Below are 20,896 nucleotides of genomic sequence, written 5' to 3' on the forward strand. Positions count from 1 at the left end.
GAGTGTACATTTGTACAGTTTTTTTTTTCTGAAGATTTATATATTGATTTGAGAGAGTGTACTCACATGCCTGTATGAGTGGTGGGAGGGGCAGAGAAGAAAGAGAGAGAATCTCAATCAGACTCCACTGAGCATGGAACCCAATATGGGGCTCCATCTCATGATCCTGAGATCATGAGCTGAGCCAAAATCCAGAGTCAGATGCCTAACCAACTGAGCCATCCAGATACCCCAAGACTGCATTTCAATTTTTTTAAAGATTCTATTTATTTATTCATGAGAGACACACACACACACACACACACAGAGAAGAGAGAGAGAGAGAGAGAGAGAGAGAGGCAGAGAGACAGGCAGAGGGAGAAGCAGGCTCCATGCAGGAGCACAACATGGGACTTGATCCCGGGTCTCCAGGATCACATCCCGGGCTGAAGGCAGTGCTAAACCGCTGAGCCACTCGGGCTGCCCCTGCATTTCAATTTTTAAAAATTTATAATATGATGGATATTTCAGGAACCTGAAGATTGAAATTAGTCAAAAGGGCTTATTGTCCCCTTACCCCCCATTAAATGAAGTGTCTAGAATGATCCAGCTCTGACCAATATTACCTTTACATTTCACCTGAAAGTAGAAATTTTTTTTCAGTTGTCTGGACAGTCTAGTGTATCAGAGTTGGCATGTCACTGGCAATGGGAAAGAATGACAAAGAATTCCTAAACCTGAGACTGTGGGCACTTCTGAAACATCCTGGGTTAAAAGGGAGATATGCTTAGTCCTTTTAATTGCAGGAAGTAGGGAATCACCATAATACTCAGTCTCAGCTCTCTTACTTAATCTGAAACATCAAGGGTCAAAAGTTTCCTTAGACTTTTATTAAACATAAAAGACAACTAAAAGTTAATTTGAAACAAACACAGCTTAAGTAAGGATTTTGTATATTACACGTTCTTCTCAGTTATTGCAGAAATATGGCATGTTATTTGGAAGGATCTGGGTGTAACTTGCTTGAGAAAAAAATGAAGAAACTTGCCACGGTTTACAAATCCCATTTACTTTTCACAGGAAGAGCAAAATAGCTTCATAGTAATATCAAGGGGATCTCAGTGCTGGAGAGGATTTTTACAGTTGGTCTTTCATAGTTATTAGTCTCATAATCATATATTATTTTAATGCATGTGTTCCTTAAGATATTTGAAAACTCAAATTATTAAGATTTTATTTTTAATTTTTATATAAAAGAAATGTAAAGCCTGCAATGTTTGATTTTAATATACATAAAAATAAATAAATATATATTAAATATATATATTTATATTATTATATTATTATATTATTGTTATATTATTATATAATATATATTAAATATATATTTAAAATATATATTTAAATTTAAATATATAAATTTAAAAATTATATATTATATATTATATATTAATATATTTAATATATATTTAATATATATAAATTTAAATATTTAAATTTATTTATTTATTTATTCACACTTATTCCTAAGGAATTCCTCCTGGTAGAAAACCAGTATTTCATTTGGTAGTTACAAATTTTTGTATGCCTGACATTGTTCTAGACACTGAGGATGCACCTGCAAAAAGAAAATAAAGAAACTGGTTTAACAGAAACTACACATTACCTGAGGGAGACAATAGAAAAATTGACAAACCAACAATATAATTTCAAATAGTAATAAGTTCTATGACAAAAACAAGGATGGTATCATAAGACATGAAGAGGGATTCAGAGTGATCCAGAGCAGGCCTTCTTAGAGACTTTCTTTGAGGGTGTGACAAGTGAGCTAAGCAGGAGCTAGCTATAGGGGGTCAGAGGAGGTTAGACATTGTGAAGACTCTAAAGCTAGAAAACATTCACTCAGTTCAAGGAAAATACATGTTGCTACAATGATGGATTGTCCAAAGGATACTCCTTATACAGATGCTTATCCAAGGACTTATCTCTGATGTATATATATTTTTTGCTTCCCTAAAGGCTAGTTCATTTACTCAGGGAATAGTAGAAAGTATCTCTTAAGTTTATCAAAGTCAAGGTATATACAGAGTTTTTAGAATTTTTCAAATTTGGAAGGTAGCTTCTTAATCCTGCAAGAAAAAAACTACTGTGCATTAAAATCATATTGTCATATAATGCAAATACCTGTGTGTGGATACACATGTTTTTATTTTTATGTTTTTATTAATGTTTTTATTTTTATGTGTTTTTAAGTTTTTAAATTCTTATTTTCCCCTTTTCCACTGAGACAGTTTTGCCTCCCAACAGTGACCAGTTGCAAAATTCACCGTGCCTGGGGGAAAAACACATAGATTTATAAACTAGGTAATCTTATTGACTTTCAGGAATCTATGAGTCACCATCACCATCTCTGATGACTTCAAAGAACAAGGTCTTTCTAGGCTTTCCTGAGTCTAAAATATAAATCAAGTCCAAGCCCATAAATGTCCTAATAATTATGAAGACTTTTTCCTGAACCAGCTGGTGAAATTTGTTAATGAATTTCTTTTTGAGCTTTCTAGGATTGGGGAACTTTTATAGTAAGTATTTTCATTGGAGAGATTAAGTTTTTAGCCATTCTTTTATAACCAAATTTGACTCAGTTTCACCTAATCACAGAATTGTTTCATAAGCACTTAACCATACCTCTCTACTTCTGTCTCTGAAAGACCAGAATAATCTGCACATTTTAAGAAAGACAAATTGGCTTCGAAATGGCATTTATAAGGAATATAGTCCTCTACCAAACTGGATGACTCATCAAATTCATTCTAAATTGATAAAATAAATTATTATAGACAATGGCTTTCTGACCCCATTTCTAGCAATGTAGTGATAACATCAAAGGCATGGTTGTAAACCATGTATCTTATAAATTCATTTTATAGTCACTGAATAGGAATAAAAAGTCACTGAAAATCTAGAAAAGGATGCTGCAATTTTTAATCACTGTTGTATTCCCATTATGAGCTAGAATAGCAAATAAAGGGTTTTAAATTAACAGCTTAGAAATTTTTAAGTGTTACCATGTCAATTTGTGGAGAAATGTTCCCTGTAATTCCCTAATGGTTGCCCTGGGGTCAATATAGTATCATCTTCGATTATTTGAATGATGAAATACCTACTTAAGATAAAATATCAAAGGAACATATTTAGAAAGTTACAAATAATTTGGAGTAAAAATTTTGGGGCTTTAGTTGGAAAATATGAAAAACTTTCATTAGATCTCAAATTTTTATCTTTGTATCTCAGTATGTCAGAAATAATTTAAAAGCCAAAAAAAATGGATAGTTAGGAATATAGTGACCCATCAAAACTCAAAAATAAGTTATTACGAAAATCATTTCAGTGAAAAACTATACAGAATTTGGAAAATGTTAATAGAGCTATGGCATGTAAGAGTCTTCAGGAAAGACGTATGAAAATTATTTTAAAGATAAATTGCTTCTTAAAGAACCTGTCTGGGTGGCAGAGTTGGTTGAGTGTCTGACCCTTGGTTGGGGCTTGGTCATGATCTCAGGATTGTGAGATTGAGCTCCACATTGGGCTCCAGGCTCAGTGTGGCGTCTGCTTTGATTCTCGCTCTCCCTCTGCCCCTCCCCCCTGCTCTCTTTCTTTATAAAATAAATAAATAAATATTTTTTTAAAAAAGCTTTAAAAAATGAGAAATTACTTCTCAAATTGAAATAGTCTACAAAGTAAACATAGCAACAGTTTTTGCTTTTAGTCATCTCCCTCTTCCCTTCCTTTGTTTCCTCTTCATTTCTCACTTTCTGCTTTTCTCTTTTCCTTCCTTATGCAACATAATCACTAGAAATCCAAGAGTAAGAAAGAAAGTAGGTGCTTCAGGGCAAAGCTGTAACGTTTGTAATGAGATCTGAAAAGTGATATTTCTAGTATCCTACAAGTGATTATCTAGAAAATATTGATTATGTCCTGTATTATCAATTTTTGTTTTCATTGAAGCAGGCTTGATTAAATGAGCCCCAAACAAAACACAAATCCCAGTGAAAACTTTCATAAATATCTTTTACAAATGTTATTCACAAATAGGTTTATTCTTTACATTATACCTACAATGCTCTATGAAAAATGCAAACTAACGACAGCGCTATCCTTTAAGTCTTCAGAGCCTCCTCTAAACTGCAATGTCAAAGCTAGATGAGATCTCCAGTATGATACACAAGGCCATTAATAACCCAGTCCTCAGATACTGCTCCAGCTTCATTCCTAGACTCTCCTCATCTGCACTTACTTACACTGGAGTTACCCAATTGCTTAGCATTCTCTTCATAGCCCATTCTATTTCACGCCTCTTTGATTTTGCTCATGTTGTTTCCTCTGCTTAGAACATCCTTACCCAATTTTTTTCACCTGTGTAACTTGAATTCATGCATTAATACGCAGCATGGGTGTCATTTCCTTCTGAATCTTTCTCTAATCCCCCAAATGGAACTAAGTGTCCTTCTTATATGCTTCCACTGCATCCTGTTACCCATCTATCAGAGCACTTGTCACAATTTACTGAGATTATCTGTTAACATGTATATCTCTTCAACCAAAGTACAGGCTCCTTGGTTTCTATTATCTTTTTATACCCTTTATTCTTAGCACAATAACTGGCACAAAGTCTCCCAATATTTATGTTATTTCCATTGGCAGAGATCCAAAATGTGAAATGGATATATCTTATCAGCTTCTTTTAGGCTTATGCCATTAGGTACTTGATTCCTCTAACTCTCCTTGTTCAGATTCCATGCATGTTAAAAAGACTTTTAAAAATACTTTTAACTATTGCATAGTTAGACAGAGGCAGTGTTCCCTCATGCTTTCTGTAACAGAGACAGTGTTCCTTTATACTTTCCAGTCCTGCTTGCAGTTAGGTTGGTAGAATATGATTGGTTTTGACCAAATGATTATGGGCATGACTGACATTGTCAACGCTTGGCAAAGGTAGTTTAGAGCCAGTATATTTTTCCAGTTTACTCTTCTACTATGAGGCTGCTTGACACTTTATAGGCCTAATAACTCATCCCTGAATTTAAAAATTTAAAATGAGAAACTTTATTATCTAACAGTTTCTAAAGTGTCTATGAGAAATGTAGTGAGATAATTCGGTCTCAGAGTATGTTATTAAGTTTCAGTCAAGCTAGGGGTTGGCGACATGATGATGTTATGTTCTCTCAGACTGGCTGAAGGATTTGTCTCCAAGATATGGAGTTGTTTGCAGGCCACATTTCCTATATGGTTGTTGGCTGGATATTCCAATTCTTTACTCTGTGAGTTGCTCACAAAGCAGAGCAATTACTTTCTCCAGATCAGGAAATCCAAGAGTGAGAGAGAAAATGGGATCTCAAGGCAAAAGCTGTAACCTTTTATAATGTAATATTGAAAGTGACACACTATCACTTTTGATGTACATTTCTGGTCACCCAGACCAATTCTGGCACAGTGTGAAAGGGGACTACACAGGGTGTAACTATGAGTTGACGGGGGAACGGTGGTAGCCAGTTTGTAGGCTAGTTATGATGGAGGCCACACATTGAGGTGGTACATAAATCATGAAGGACTCTTCAGCCATGAGTCATTGTATGAAACAGACTCTCCAACCCACATTAAATGTTAAGCAGACAAGAAATAAACTTCTGTGACATAAAGCCAATGAAAATTCAGGCTTACTTGCTACTATGGCATAGTCTAGCAATTCCAACCATTAAAGCTCTTCATGTAGATATGACTATTATGGAAGAGACTATGATGATTGAAAGAACTTCAAATATTCTAAGATTTGTAAAAATAACTCCGTATTTTAAATCAAAACACTGGAATTATTACCTTTTCTTTTTTGCCAGGTTTGTGAATTTGGTTAATGTGCACCTATACTCAGAACATTAACAAAATCAGGTATTAAAGACATAGCTGAAGGCCAAACAAAAGTGGTTAGCATCCCTTACAGTAGTTGCCTGGAATACAAGAAACTGACAAGCTTTTCTCAAGCTGACACACAACGCTTTGATATTTCCAGTTACTCAAACTTTTAAAATAATTTTTAAATCATTTCAAGTATTTGATTCATGAAATAAGACCTATTTCATAATATTGTTGTGAAGAGTAAGTGATACAATATAAATGTACTAATGTCTTCTGAAGGGTAAGATGCTATGTAATTATTAAACATTGTTCATATATATTTGATATTGAAAGAAAAATACTGGAGAGAAAAATACTCAGTGATGATAATCCCAAAATATTTTTAAAGAATTAAGTACATATTTATTCTGAGCAGTTTGCTTTCTTTAGGAGAAAATAGTTCTGTTGGAAACAAATTTAATGCTATTCAAAATATATATCTATATTCATTTACTTGGTTAAAAGATAATCCTTCATTGAGAACATAAGTATAATGAATAAATTCAGCCCAAAGAGTCAGCAATTCAAAAGACTGATCATATATGTCATGTACTTCATCCAATAGCATCTCAAAGTGTTCCACTGTCTGCATTTAAAGGTCATTTCATGTCTGGTGTGATGGGCAATGCTCTTTGGACATACAGAACACCATTATGCTCCAGGAACACCATAATGTGATATAAAGATTGACTATTTAATCACATCAATAGAAACTTATGATTTTTTGAAAAGTTAACAGTCATTATACAAGAAAAAAATAAAATACGTGAGTAGGTGGTTTGAAGACCAAAAACGAAGAAAAAAAGAGATCTTTAGATTATTTGACATGTTAAATGTTTAGTTTCTCAGTCTTAAGCTGTATCTAAAGACAGCACATTCAATAATAAAATAATCCTTGGCCACAATTATCTAACATTTACCAGTGAGTCACTCCACCCCCATCCCAAACAGGCAAAAGTGTATTATTTTGGCAGCACCTATTTTACCTTGAAATTTTCTCTTGTAAAGTAACCCTAGCCTGACCTTGATTAGCTTATCAAATGAGCTCATCCACATAGCTGAAGAACTGTAGTCTATCAGATATATAGCATGGCAACATGCCAGAACAACTCTGTAAATTGTCTAAAGGGCACATCTAAGCATCACTTCCACTCTTTTTTCTTCTGTATTTCTGAGTCAAGATTAGAAACAAGACAGGCAGGATGAAGTAATGGAACACAGCTGGATCATGGGAACTGATCAATCCATATTTGAAACTTAGTTCTGCTCCTAACTGATTAAACTTTGGAACAAGTTAAAATAGCTTTTGAATTTCATTTTCCTCATTTGTAAAACAAAGCTATTACTCTCTTTCTTATAAGTTTGCTATAAGGCATCAATTATAGATACATTCTGAATAAATGAATATATATATTCATTGTGGAGCTTAGCATTCAGGACTTAGCATATAGTACTCAATAAATATTTGCCTTTCAGTGAGAAAGGGAACTAGAGATGAATCCTTGCTTCCCCTATTACAGGTCACTGACTGACTCCTATTAGTGAGCCAGTAGTTAACAGAACCTATATACCTACAATTTTGGTCTATGTCATAATGCTCTAAGAAGAAAGATAGAAAAATCCTCTTTCACTTGTAAAAGAACACCAGCAGTGTATACTCCTGAAATATGGGGAGCTGAATGAGAATTTAGGAGCTTTGGAATGCTAACACAGCTGTAGTACATGGGGATTTGCAAATATATTCTAGAATATAGAAGGATGAAAATGAATGTAAATGCATATGTATATCCTAATGAAATCAATAAAAATTTTAAAGACTGGAATATTGTATTTGTATTTGAGTGTTGAATTTGGCCTCTTTTGAAAATTGGTATTATTTTCATTATTTCATTTTCCTCATTTTTTCCAAATATAGGAAAAATTCATTACATTTAAATTATCAGTAGCACATATTATCTCATTATTGTCTGTACATGATAAATGTTGCCGTTATCTATGCAGTAGCCACTTAAAAAGTTATCACTGATATTCTGTTCAAATAAAAAACATGGTTTATTTTACTCAGGAAAACTAGGTGGGTATACTTTTTTGGTAAGATTTTATTTATTCATTTGAGAGAGAACTCGAGCTAGAGAGAGAGCTCAAACACGCTCAGAGGGAGAAGGAGTTAGAGAAGCAGACGCACCGCTGAGCAGGGAGCCCTAAGGGGCTGAAGCAACTAGATCCCAGAACCCTGAGATCATGACCCAAGCTGAAGGCAAACTCTTAACCTACTGAGCCACCCAGGCACCCACAGTAGTTACGGTTTTAGTAAAAGTGTGACAGCATCAGTTTAATTCTTATTCAGATAAGCATATGTTACATTCTGTTGCCAAAAACACACAAATTTAAAGCTCAGTGGCTAATGTTACCTTTTACAGTCATTATTCATGTTTCTATCAGGTCGTGACAGAAATGAGTAATGTATTATCTCTAACCTCTTTCTGTCTCCGGTGTAGGAAAGGGTGGGTTTAGAAACACCCACGGATGTGAATTGGGCATTAGGAGAAACAGGAAATAAATGTTTGTTAGGCTTAGAAGTAGCGGGAACTTGTAACTCTGCCAGTTCCATATCTGGGACATATGATTAGCTCCATAAGAAGCAACCCATTACAGATATTCCTCATCCACTCCATTTAGTTTAAATGTTATCAGGTAAATTTCTTAATAGGCAGTGTGCTTCAGCTGAGTTAAATCAACACATTACCTGTGTACGTGTGTGTACACATGCTATTTAAAACATTAATAGTGATAGACCTAACAACAACCCAACAACCACCCAAAACTCTGAATAAATGGGACATTGTACAGGCAAATTTAAGCTGACAGAGAATTTTATAGTGATGGTTAGCAAAGGCTTTTTACCGACAGTCAGGAAAGCAGTAGTATGAAGGCACTAAACACCTGTTATGGGATGAGTGGGTGGAGCTGGTATGGAAAAAGCGAGCAACATCTGCCAACTCCATTTTACTAATAGTTTTTAGGAAGCCTCTCAACTGAGAGAAAGCCTAGAACAGAGGTCACAAAGAGTTGCAGAGCTACAGAGCCGCAGACTGGCCATGGAAGCAGAAGATGGTTGCAAACTACATCATGGAGAGATTTCAATAGTGGGAATGAAGGGATAGAAATTGGCATTCAGTGTCTACTAGGTGTCAATAAAACTACACACACACAGATGTGTGTGTGTGTGTGTGTGTGTGTGTTACCTCTGTGTATTTGATATTCTTTTTTTTTTAATTTTTATTTATTTATGATAGGCACACAGGGAGAGAGAGAGAGAGGCAGAGACACAGGCAGAGGGAGAAGCAGGCTCCACGCATCGGGAGCCCGACGTGGGATTCGATCCCGGGTCTCCAGGATCGCGCCCTGGGCCAAAGGCAGGCGCCAAACCGCTGCGCCACCCAGGGATCCCGTATTTGATATTCTTACAAGATTTCTACAAGGCCTGCATTATCAACCTTAATTTTCAAATAGAAAAAAGAGACTTAAAGAGTTCAAGAGCTTGCTAATGGTTACACAAGAAGCAAGAAGCACAGCTGGATTGATGTCATTTGTTGAATGTTCTCCTCATTTTTAATATGGAGACAACAACAGGGAATATAGAAGTATTCCAGGTAAAAAAATCATGATATCTTTGAATGCAGAAGTAAGAGAGGCATAGACTTACTCATTTCCTCCAGCTGTTTAATGTTTGAATTGAATAGAACCCATCATTCTATCCAGTTTTAACTCAAGGAAAAATAAGTAGAAATAACATCAAATATATTCCTATGAGTGTCCTGAAGAGCTCCCCCCCAATACACAATTTTAAAAACATAATATTGCTCAAAATGTACTGGTCAAATAATTGAATGCATCTATTTGGCTATAGTACAAGACATACTTAGGAATAGGTTATATGTATCATAATTTTGAAGATACTGGAAAAACACTCTGTCCAAAAAGAACTCTGTCCTATCATCTTTTCTATGACCCAAAATTCTATAAGTAGACATGCATATGTCTTTTATTAGAATACATACACTCAAGACATTTAATGTAGAGTAATTTTTGTCTTATTTTTAATGACTTGTGTTGCATTTTTTTTTCAAAGAAAACTGCTTTCCATCACTGGGAAGAAATATCTGATACAAATAGGAGAAGGGACACAATGAGAGAGATGAACTGTGGAGAGAAGAAAAAGAGATGGAGATGATCAAGACTTTGTCATTCTGCTCAGGGCATATCCTGTTACATCACTTTACAAAAGGACATTGTGGGGGAAATGACTTCTAATTGACCATATTGTATTTGAAAGTTCAACAAGGTTGAGATTTTCCAAGTAGTCAGTTACATGAAAGTACAAATGGTGAATGGACCCAAAGGGTCAGGGATTACATCTGCTGCCTACACTGTGGTCTTTCACCTTCATATCTAATGTTGCCTCTTTATCTTGCATGAATAATGTGATTCCTTGTCCTGCCACTTTATGCATAAGATTACTTTTACCAAAGGGGCAAAAAAGCAATTCTCAATCTAATCCGTTTTGCAAATTTGACAGTGATATCAAAGAGCAGGAAGTTGTCTGTGAGTAATGACACACTGATCATTTGTTTAAATGTCAAACTTAAACTTCATCAACTTTCAGGGAATATGTCAGGAAAGAAAGGGTTTCAGTTCACCCAGGGAGGATTTCACTGAGATTTAGTCCTGAAGAAAATAGCTGTCAGTATTTTGAGAGCACAGTGCTTTGTGTAAATTTTTCTTTTTAAGCTGAATGAATTGGCCATTTCAGCACTTGGGGCTGTGGACAGTGCTCTCTTCCTTGACCTTGTGAAACAGGTAGAAGTGTTTCCTTCTGGAGGCGAAAACACTCCTCAGGCTAACAAAAATGTACCCCTAAACTATGTAATTAGAAGCTGAAGACTATGCATCAACATTCTGTGTAAAACCAGAATAAAGTAAAAGCAAAGGGAAACAAATTTTATCACATTATTTAAGCCTGAGAAATAAATCAGGGAAGGGAAATAGTTATCATTTGCAGTTAAGTTACTCCTGCAAAACAGGTCAAATTTTTACTGCAATGCAATAACATTCCTCTCTGGATAGCATTTTGTTGGAGACAATGACAGAGCTATTAACCCTTCATGGTAACTTATTAACAGTAGACATAGATGCGAGAGAGAACAGGAAGTACATTTTCTATGCTTGCAGACAACAGGAGCAAATTCATTCTCTCTATACTTTCTAGCTCTAGAGTGGAGTATCCATGGAGAATTCTGGATCTAAAGTCAGAAGAAATGGAGTTGAATGTGAATCATGTTCTTTAATGAGCCATTTCATTTCTCTAAGTCTTGTTTCTTCTGTCAAATGTGGGTTACTTTGAGGATTCTGTGAGGGTTTATGTGAAGGGGTCTGGCACATGGTAGGTATTCATTGGATGTTAAATTTAGATCACTTACTTATCACTAAGTGTTGGCATAGTACAGTGATATGTTTCTATGCTGATGGTCATATGTTTTAATAGCTCTAACTCTAAAAGCGGATGCCAGGAAGGGAAGCAAGAAAGGCACGATTATGAACAAACTTATCCTTATAGCAAAGGACCTTAAGCATGTGTACATTCACCTTCATTCACCTTGTTTGCATCACCCAGAGAGAGATTCCCTTATGTTTACCTTTAAAACATCAGCAAAACAGAAGTAGCTTGAAAATAATACAGTATTATTTAAAAAAAAAAAAGTTTTCAGAGGATTCATATCTCTCTTGAAAAATAAGATTCTACTAACTCTCCACAGAATGCTTCTCAGTCACATACTACCAACTACTCTGCCTGCTGAATTGGTGAGAGACTGCTTTGAATGCTTCCTACCCAGACTGACACACTTGGGCAGAGAAGGTAAAAATCAGATCAGTGCTGAAACCCAGTAAGTTCCTTATCATCCTCCAGTGCAGCTACAAATTCTTTGCTTTGGACTTCAAAGCCACCCAGCCTATCTCCCCTCACTCATCTTCCCTTTTTATAACTGAAAATCAAGAGCCTCTTCTCCTAGCTTCCCCCATCTCCTCCTGTCATTTTCAGCAGAGATTGCCTCCACACTGCCCTCTGCATCTGAAACACCTCCCACTTTCCATTCATCAAGGTACACTCTCCTTCCATTCACAATTCATGTTAAGTCGTCCCTCCCTTCCAAAGCTTTTTTTTTTTAAGTGGATTCCCCAGCAGCCCTAATAAACTCCATCATTACAGCCCTGTACCCTTCTGTAACCCCTCCCCAGCACTCAGAAATTGTGCTGAGGTGGGAAACGGACTGGAATATCTATCTTTGCATAGGAACTCAGACAGGGGCAGACAGGGAGTCCAGCGTTAAGCTTTTCTCGTCTTTGGGGGGAAAAGACCCATTATAAAATTTCCCCAAGCCTGGCAACAAGCAGGCTCTGCATATATATATATATATATATATGCTCATATATATATGTTGAGCGGATGAATGAATGAATGGATAGGCAGATGAATGATTGAGATCTCTTTGGTACTTTTCTCAGATGCCCCTCCTTCTTGCTGGCTCCTAGCATGGATCCTGTTTAATTCAGCTTCTGTGCGTGAGTGCCCCTCCGTGCTTTGCTTCTGTCTCCACTCCCTGCCGTTCCATTCCCACCTCTAGACAGAGCCTAAACCTCCAAAGGGCACTCTACCGAGCTCACAAATCCTTTGTGACTTCAATGGCCACAGAGAGCTTGCTCCTTAGGAGCCCAGCTTTGCATTCTGTCGGCTTTACCTCTCCAGAAAGCCCCCCCTGAAACACCCGGCTACGTTACACAAAAGGATGACTAATTTCCCCACATCCAACCAAATCCACCTGGAGACCCTGCCGCGTTGCCCCGGTCTGGGCGCTTTGCAACCGAGGTGATGGCAAAAGAGAACGCGCTTCCCCGCTTCCCCCTGCACAGAAAGGGGTGACCGTTCCAGGGCTCGCTCCTGGTTCCTAAAATCAGAAAACTTTTTTTTTTTTTCTTTAATGGAAAACCCCACCCCGAGAGCAGCGACCTCTTTGTTTGCCTCCCAGGGGGAGGGAGGGGTCTTCCGAGCCTCGGCAGCCGGGTGCAGAGGGGCCGTGACAGCCCTCCGGGGGCTGCCGGGGCCAGACTCACCCAGGACGTTCCCGACGAGAGCCACCACGAACACGATGATGTAGCCAGCGATCAGGACCCACTCATATTCTTTCGGGTGTAGGTATTCCCTCCACAGGTACCGCAGGAATTCCTCGTCGTCATAGTCGGTGGGGTTTAAAAAGGGCTCTTGAGTTTCATTCAGCTCCGGAGCAGATGACCAGTTGCGACAAGGGGGGGAGTCCTCCAGTTTGGTACCGGACATCACGGGCTCGGGTCCGGCTCCGCTCAGTGCCGCAAGCCGCTCTCCGCCTGCCCCATGAGCACTGGGATTTGCGGTGCGAAAGGCGGCGCGGAGACGCGACAGGAGGCTCCGGAGCAGAAAATGACGTGAAAAGTTACTGAGCCAATGCCTCCGGAGTCCTGTGCCCGGCAACTTCTGCGGCGGCGGCTTCTCGGTCTTTGCAGACGATTTTGCACCGGGAAGACAGGCGGCTGAGGGACTAGGGACCCGGCACTGGAGGCTGCAGCGGGGACACCGGGAGGAGCAAGCTACCTCGGGCTCAGCTCAGGCTCAATTACTCCTCATTCCAGCGCTGAATCTGCAGCCCACAGCCTCCGCCCGCGCCGAGGGAGAGCAGAAGCCGGCGGGGGGTGGATGGGGAGGTGGAGGGGGGTGCATGGGGGGGTCATGAAAATTATTTGAACCTATTTCTCCGTGGGTTAAATCTCCCTCTCTTCTACTTTTCTCCTCCATCGCTCACGTGCGGTTTCCATACCCCATACATGGACAGGTGTAGGTCTATGGACCGGGCAAGCACGTCCACACATGGTTAATACAGGCTCTGTTTTTTTTTTTTTAATTTTTATTTATTTATGATAGTCACACACAGAGAGAGAGAGAGGCAGAGACACAGGCAGAGGGAGAAGCAGGCTCCATGCACCGGGAGCCCGACGTGGGATTCGATCCCGGGTCTCCAGGATCGTGCCCTGGGCCAAAGGCAGGCGCCAAACCGCTGCGCCACCCAGGGATCCCAATACAGGCTCTGTTGATGCGTTTGTCTCTTTAATGTAAACATAAAAGTAATGAAGTAATAAACATAAAAGCGCGCTGCTCCTCAAGCAGGACTATGCAAAAGTGTCATTTCAGGCGAACGTTTTCATATTTGTTTGGCTTTGCCGACTTAGCACTTGCTGAATCTCAGAGATGTCGCCTCCGCTCCCCCCCTTCTCCAAACTGGGGAATGAGACCATTTTTGAATCGAAGGATATATTTAGCTGGAATTTGCACTTGCAACATTAAGTGTAATAAGAAACACAGCAGCAAAAGCTTGAAGGGCACTAGGGTCATAAATGTTCTCATAGTTAATGTTATCAAGCAAAGGAGACACCTACATGTTAAACAGATTCTTAGGAGGATACAGTGGTGGAAGCACAAGTGCTCTCCAGTGAATATCACACCCCACTGATCTTTCTTCTTCTTGACTCAGGACTGATGTCATCTGCCACTGGAATGAAATTGATTTCATGTCTAAGAAGAATATTTTGGGATTCCTGATAGTGTGCGTCCAGGATTCTTTCATTCTCAATATTCATGATAGGGCATGGAAGGGACTTGGACATCACCTAACTTGAACTTAGGTTAATATTAGAAAACTTCTAATAACATTGCTGATGTTCCCCCACTTAGTTTGGATGGAGCACCTCAGTTTACATTAAAATAAGGTCTTAAACTGACATATAACTTTCTTAGTCTTCTACCTAAAATCCCAGTTTGCCTCTTGGTGCAACATGGAATAAATGTTCCACGTGACAATTCATCACATATTTAAAATAAGTATCATACCCCCCTTCCCTTTCCTCTGCTTTCTGCCTGATTATTTCCACTGTTTTTCAAATGACACTATCCCCAAGACCTCCACTCATTTGGTCTTCCTTTAGACAATGGTCAATGTCTTACATAATATAAAACTAGGAAGCGATGCAGGAAGTTGGCTTGGGTCTTATTGATACCAAATGTACATGATCTTGTGGATGCACCCAATATCTGTATCTAATTATTTTTTTCAAATGTCACAAGACACTGTTGGCTCATACTGACTGTTAAGTCATCCCCCCTAGCCCTACCCTAGTCATAATTCTTTACAGTTGTTTTGTACTTTATAGGTAGCAAAATTCTTTCATACATGTTATTTTAAAACTTCTGAGGGACTGACACGATTAGCCTGTTTTAAGGGTGAGGAAACTGTTCTGGAGAAATTAAATGATTTACCAAAGGTCAAGTGACTAATCTGTGGCAAGACCATTCAGTTCTTCTGATCCCAGCTTGGGGTTTCTATGATTCTAGAGATGTCATATTTCATAAGAAATGCTATTGTTATATATATTTTTAATCCACACTCTTCATTTTTTTAAGAGAAGAAAATAAATAGGCATTTGATTTCTTTGACAAATATTTACTCAGTATTTCTATTTCACTCTCAGTGATACAAATTAAACAATGTTACCACTTTCATATAGTTTACTTTCCAAGGAAGTTAGAAAGTGAACAAATCAACTAATAAATACCTAAGAAATAATAGGAAGGGATAACTGTTATGAAAACAAGATAGGGTGAAGTGATGGTGAGTGGAGAATCCCAAAGGCCATGTTAGAAACAGATGGTCAAAAAGGCCTGTGTGAAGAGGTGACAGCTAAGTAGGATACCCGCATGATGTATGCATATATTAATTTAATTTTGTTAATTTGAAGTTTAACCAGATCTTAAATGCTGCTGCTATTACCCAAAGCATTAGCCATTTCACCAGACCTCTTGTCATCAGTAAATTTGACAAGCAGGCCTTCTGTGGCTTTGTTCAAGTTCACTGATAAAAATCTGCTAACTTGTGGTATAATGTGTCCCTCTGATTTATTAATATCTGTGTTTTCCTCTTCCATGTACAATTCTTTTAAAAATGGGAAAGACTGTTGCTACTTTAGTTGCAGTCTATAGTCATTACTGTCTTCAAATTTCTTGTCATTGACAATCCACAATATGGACCCAGTATGCTCTTTTTTTAAGTACTCATAGCCATTGGGGGTTTGTGTGTGTGGCACTTCAACTTGTTTATACTTCAGTCTATTCTTGTTACATCTTCTACCTGCAATTAATCATCACTCTTTATTAAAAGTAGAAATAAGGAGAAATGAGAATAGTTTCAAGATTTTATTCTAATAACTGCTTTATATTGTGACAAGCCTCATCTTGAAAAGTATTCTATTTCTCTCTGTCCATAATTTATCAGGTGTTTTATTTTAAATACATGGTACTCTACTGCCGTACAAAAATTCACTCAAATCCTTGAATTATTATTTTATTGTTTGTAAGCACGTCAGAAATTATAAATATTACAGTATTCATTTCAATGTGATATCCATCTTTAGATCTTTTGATACCTCTTAGGGCACTTGAAAATAATTTTTATCTCTCTAGGTATTGTCTTCTTCAATTCAAAATCTTTCTATCTTTCTGTTGGGTGTATGGAAAAGGAGTCAGCCCAGTATCACAAGATAGTAAGGGCCCAAATTTGTCTAGGGATGACCTCTTAAGATTGTTATCAGAATTAAATCAATTGATATTTTTAAAACAGTGTCTGTTTTATAGAAGGGATCTGAAAATGTTTGTTGAATAAAATTTAAAACTATGTGATCTGATGGTGTGAATATTATTTGCTTTACATATCAATTTATCTAAGTGTTTATATTTTAAAAAAGAGAAACATAGCTCACAATAGTCTGAGTAATTCTGCTTAACTATTCATCTTAAATTTTTTATGTCACTTTTAACTCTAGGACTAACCTGAATATATTAAAAATAAGAAAGAAGGGGAAAATAAAACTCAAAACCAGATTCTTTTTTCCCTTCAGTGGTTGTAGTTATGTTGGTTAGAGATCTCAGATTACATGGGCTGTCCCAGATTTTATATTCTTACTCCTGATGTCAGACTATACTTTTTGCAGCATATAATAACTTTATGAATCCATTTCATGAAATATTTCTGAATCTTCCCTATGTGCCCTGGAGTTTAGTTAAGAGCTGGAGGCATAAAGATCAATAAGACATAGTCTAGCCTCAATGATCTCACAGCGCACCAGAGAATTAGAAGTGTTATGATTACAGAATCACTCTGAGTTTCTAGGGTAGAAGGATGCAGAGAGTGTCATGAAAAAACACCTAATTCAGCCTAGAGAAAACCAAAATGGATGGCTCCCCTACAGGGAAAGTCACTCTTGAGCTTACTCCTTGAAATGAAAGAGAAGATTACTAGTTGGTTAGGGATGGGAGGTGTGCAGGTCAGGAAGGCAGCATTTCCAGAAGACTTGGAAGCAGGAGAAAACATGGAGTGTATAGACAAAAGCAAGGTGAAGTGAACAAAGTCAGGCTTTCTCAGCGTCTCTGGCAATGATGTGGAAAATGGATTATAGAACGGTTAGACTGATGACAGGGTACTAGGTAGGAGACTAGTATAATGATCCTGCTGTCACAAGGAAGATAGTGGTTCTGGGGATTGAGAAGAGATGGGTGTCATTAAAATAATAACAATAATAATGGTTTGAACAGACATCACCCAGAATGCAGCCATCTTGTTTTATTACTTTATTGAAGAGGGCTGACTACATGGTAATAGTATGTTTGAAGTTTATTTCTCTGTTTCACTGTGTATTTTGAAGAATAAATTGAAGAAAGAGACAGAGAGGGTCCCCATGTTGACTTTCAAGTATTTGAAAAGAAAAGAAAATCAACCTGAGCACTATCCATAATGACTCTACTGAGCTTACATATACCCCAAATAAATGCATTAATTTTGCAGGAAGTTGTCTGACATCTCTAGGCTCCAAACACCACATTATCTTATAATAAGGCCTTCCTAAATCTTTCTGGAAAAGTCTCTGGCTCATGGAGTGGGGGCTAGAAATCTGTTTTTCTGGAGAAATTGGGGAAAGAGATCTCTGATCACTTGTTCCTCTTAGGAGAAACACTTGAGTGGGTTGCTGAGAATGAAATACCCATGTTCTAGGAGACTCAGACATAAATAATCAAAATCGCATTTTACAGATTACTACAAACTATTGCTGTCTCTTTCTCTTCCCATCTTTCTTTTACTCCCTCCCGTATTTACTTGTATCTTATTTCAGAATAGATTCTCTCTGTTCCTTCTTGCCTCCTATCCTGCATGATCATATCTGACATGTTCCCTTTATGGTTCTTTTATTCAACAATCTATGGAAGTCATGCTCTATCCATATCTCTTGTTGAAAACAAACAAACACTGTTTTACTCTTAATCAGTTTTTGTCTCATGAGAAGCATAGAGGAGTAAGCAAGTAATTTAATTCAGTAGAACAAAAGTCCTTATGTGTACACCTAAACAGGTCTGAAAATACAGGAAGAGACATTTACTCTGTCAGAGTGGGGTCAAGATGACTATTAGAGGAGATATTATCTAAGCTCAGAACTGAAGAATGGAGAGTGGCAGCCTCTGGTGGGAAGGTTGGGAAAGATAGATGGTAACAGAATGGAAGCAAGTGACTCTTTTGTGAAACATGAACAGCCAGCTTTTGGTGAGTGCTTACGTGGACTAAGCCCTGTGCCAAGCACATTAATTGTGTTAACTCAATTGATCTTCACAACTCCATGCCGTAGATCTTATTAGTTATTGCATCAATTTTATAGACGAAGAAGGGAGGCATGAAGAAGTTCAGTGGCTTTCTCAAGGTCACACAGCTAGTAAATGGACCTTGAGCAGAGTGGTCATGATCCAATTCCAGAAATATGTTTTAGGTTTTTGAGCTTTGTCATTGCTCTATTCTGTTCCCACAGCAAAGAACCGAAAACTTTTCAGTGTGATCAGCTGTTTCCTTTAATAGTATTAATAATACTATAAAATTTTGATTCTTTAAGGACACATTTGTAAAAATCACATACACTTCATATAATTTTAAATGTCCAGTTGTATTTTAAGTAATGTTGAGGAGCAGAATTGCAGGGGGAATTGTTATGCCCTTTAAGGTGATGTCTCTGTGGAGCAAATAAGTATCTTTCTTTGTGCTCTTAGATATAAATGCTTTTGTGCACACTACACAGTTAAGGGCCTAAGTGTTGTCTAATTCATCTTTTTTTTGTACCAAGAACCTAGCACAGCACCTTGAATATAGCTACTGGAAATCACTACTTGGTGGTCAGGACTGAACTGAGGAAGGGATTCCTTTACAAAAAGTGATTTTTATGAAAAATTATACATATGTGTCATGTTGGTTTATGAGAGACCATGGGAATTCCTGAATATGTAAGTGTATCATTGACTCTTACTAAATCTTTAGCTTAGAAAGGACTTAATCTTTTTGTCTGTTGTCCTACTCTATTAATTCACTCCTTTCCATAAACTAAAGGTCCTTTTTATTTTTAACAATGGCAAATGGTTAAAATAAGAGAATAATAATAGACAGTAGAGAAAGATAATGAGTTTCAATGCAATCTTACAGTAATTGAAAGGAAGGTACACAATTTTCCCATATGCTCCCTGCCCTGACACATGCACATCCTCACCATTATCAACATCCTGCCCCAGAATGGTACATTAGTTACAATGGAGAAACCTACACTGATACATCATAATTACTCAAAATCCATAGTTTACATTAGAGTTTATTTTAAACTCTATGAGTTTGGACAAATGTATAATGACATGTACCTATCATGTAGAGTATTTTCACTGCCCTAAAAATCCTCTGGGCCTTACTTGTTCATCCTTTCCTCTCCCTTAATTCCTGGAAACCACTGATATTTAATTCATAATTTCTTTCTTCATAGCTTTTTGGTTTTCAGAATGACATATAGTTGGAATAGTAAACTATGTAGCCTTTCAAATTGGCTTTTTTCATTTAGGGATATGCATTTAAGGTTCTTCCATGTCTTTTCATGCCTCGATAATTTCTTTCTTTCTTTTTTTTTTTTTAACACTGAATGTTCCATTGTTTGAATGTATCACAGTTTATTTACTTATCTGCCTATTAAAGGACACCTTGGTTGCCTTTCAAGTTTGGGCAATTTTGAACAAAGTTGCTACAAATATCTGTGTGCAGGTGTTCTGTAAGCATAAGTTTTCAAGTTCTTTGGGTAAAAACCAAGCAGCAAAATTGATGGATCATATAGTAGGACTATAAGAAATTACTAAAGTGTCTTCCAGAGTGGCTGTACCATTTTGTATTCCCACTAGCAAGAAAGAGAGTTCCTGTTGTTCCATACCCTCACCAGCATTAGGTGTTACCAGTGTTCTAGGATTTGGCCATTCTAATGGGTATATAGTGGTTTCATTATTTTAATATGCATTTTATTGGTAATATATGAGGAGCAGCTTTTCCTTTTTTTTTTTTTTTTTTTTTTTTGCTATCTGTATATTTTCTTTGGCATGGTGTCTGCCAACGTGTTTGGCCCATTAATCAGGTTATATGTTCCTTTGTTGACTTTTGTTTTTTCTTTCCTGCAAATACCCCAACCCCCACTAGGTTTATGTGTTTATTTTTTTAAATTGTATTTTTGAAGTATAGTTGGCATACAATGTTATATTAGTTTCAGGTGTACAACATAATAATTTGGCAATTCTATACATTAGCCAATGCTCACCACAATAAATGTAGTCAACATCTGTCATATAATGTTATTACATCTTGTTGAGTTTTAGGAATTCTTTGTATATTTTGGATAACAGTCCTTTATCAGATGTGTCTTTTGCAGTTTTTCCTGTCTGTGGCTTGTCTTTTCATTCTTTTGACATTGTCTTTCACAGAGTAGAAGTAATAGA

General features: G+C 37.3%; 1 protein-coding gene across 1 annotated transcript in view; it reads right to left on the minus strand.

The window, feature by feature from the left end:
* The window catches only part of HCRTR2 (hypocretin receptor 2), a 105,892-nt gene extending 92,571 nt beyond the window's left edge, over positions 1-13,321 (minus strand). The window contains exon 1 of the mRNA XM_041721809.1: positions 13,099-13,321. Coding sequence (XP_041577743.1) covers positions 13,099-13,321 — 223 coding nt within the window. The remainder of the gene's footprint in view (positions 1-13,098) is intronic.
* Between the last annotated feature and the right edge of the window lie 7,575 nt (positions 13,322-20,896).

The sequence above is a fragment of the Vulpes lagopus genome, chromosome 1 (genome assembly GCF_018345385.1).
Source record: "Vulpes lagopus strain Blue_001 chromosome 1, ASM1834538v1, whole genome shotgun sequence".
In the NCBI taxonomy this organism is placed as follows: Eukaryota; Metazoa; Chordata; class Mammalia; order Carnivora; family Canidae; genus Vulpes; species Vulpes lagopus.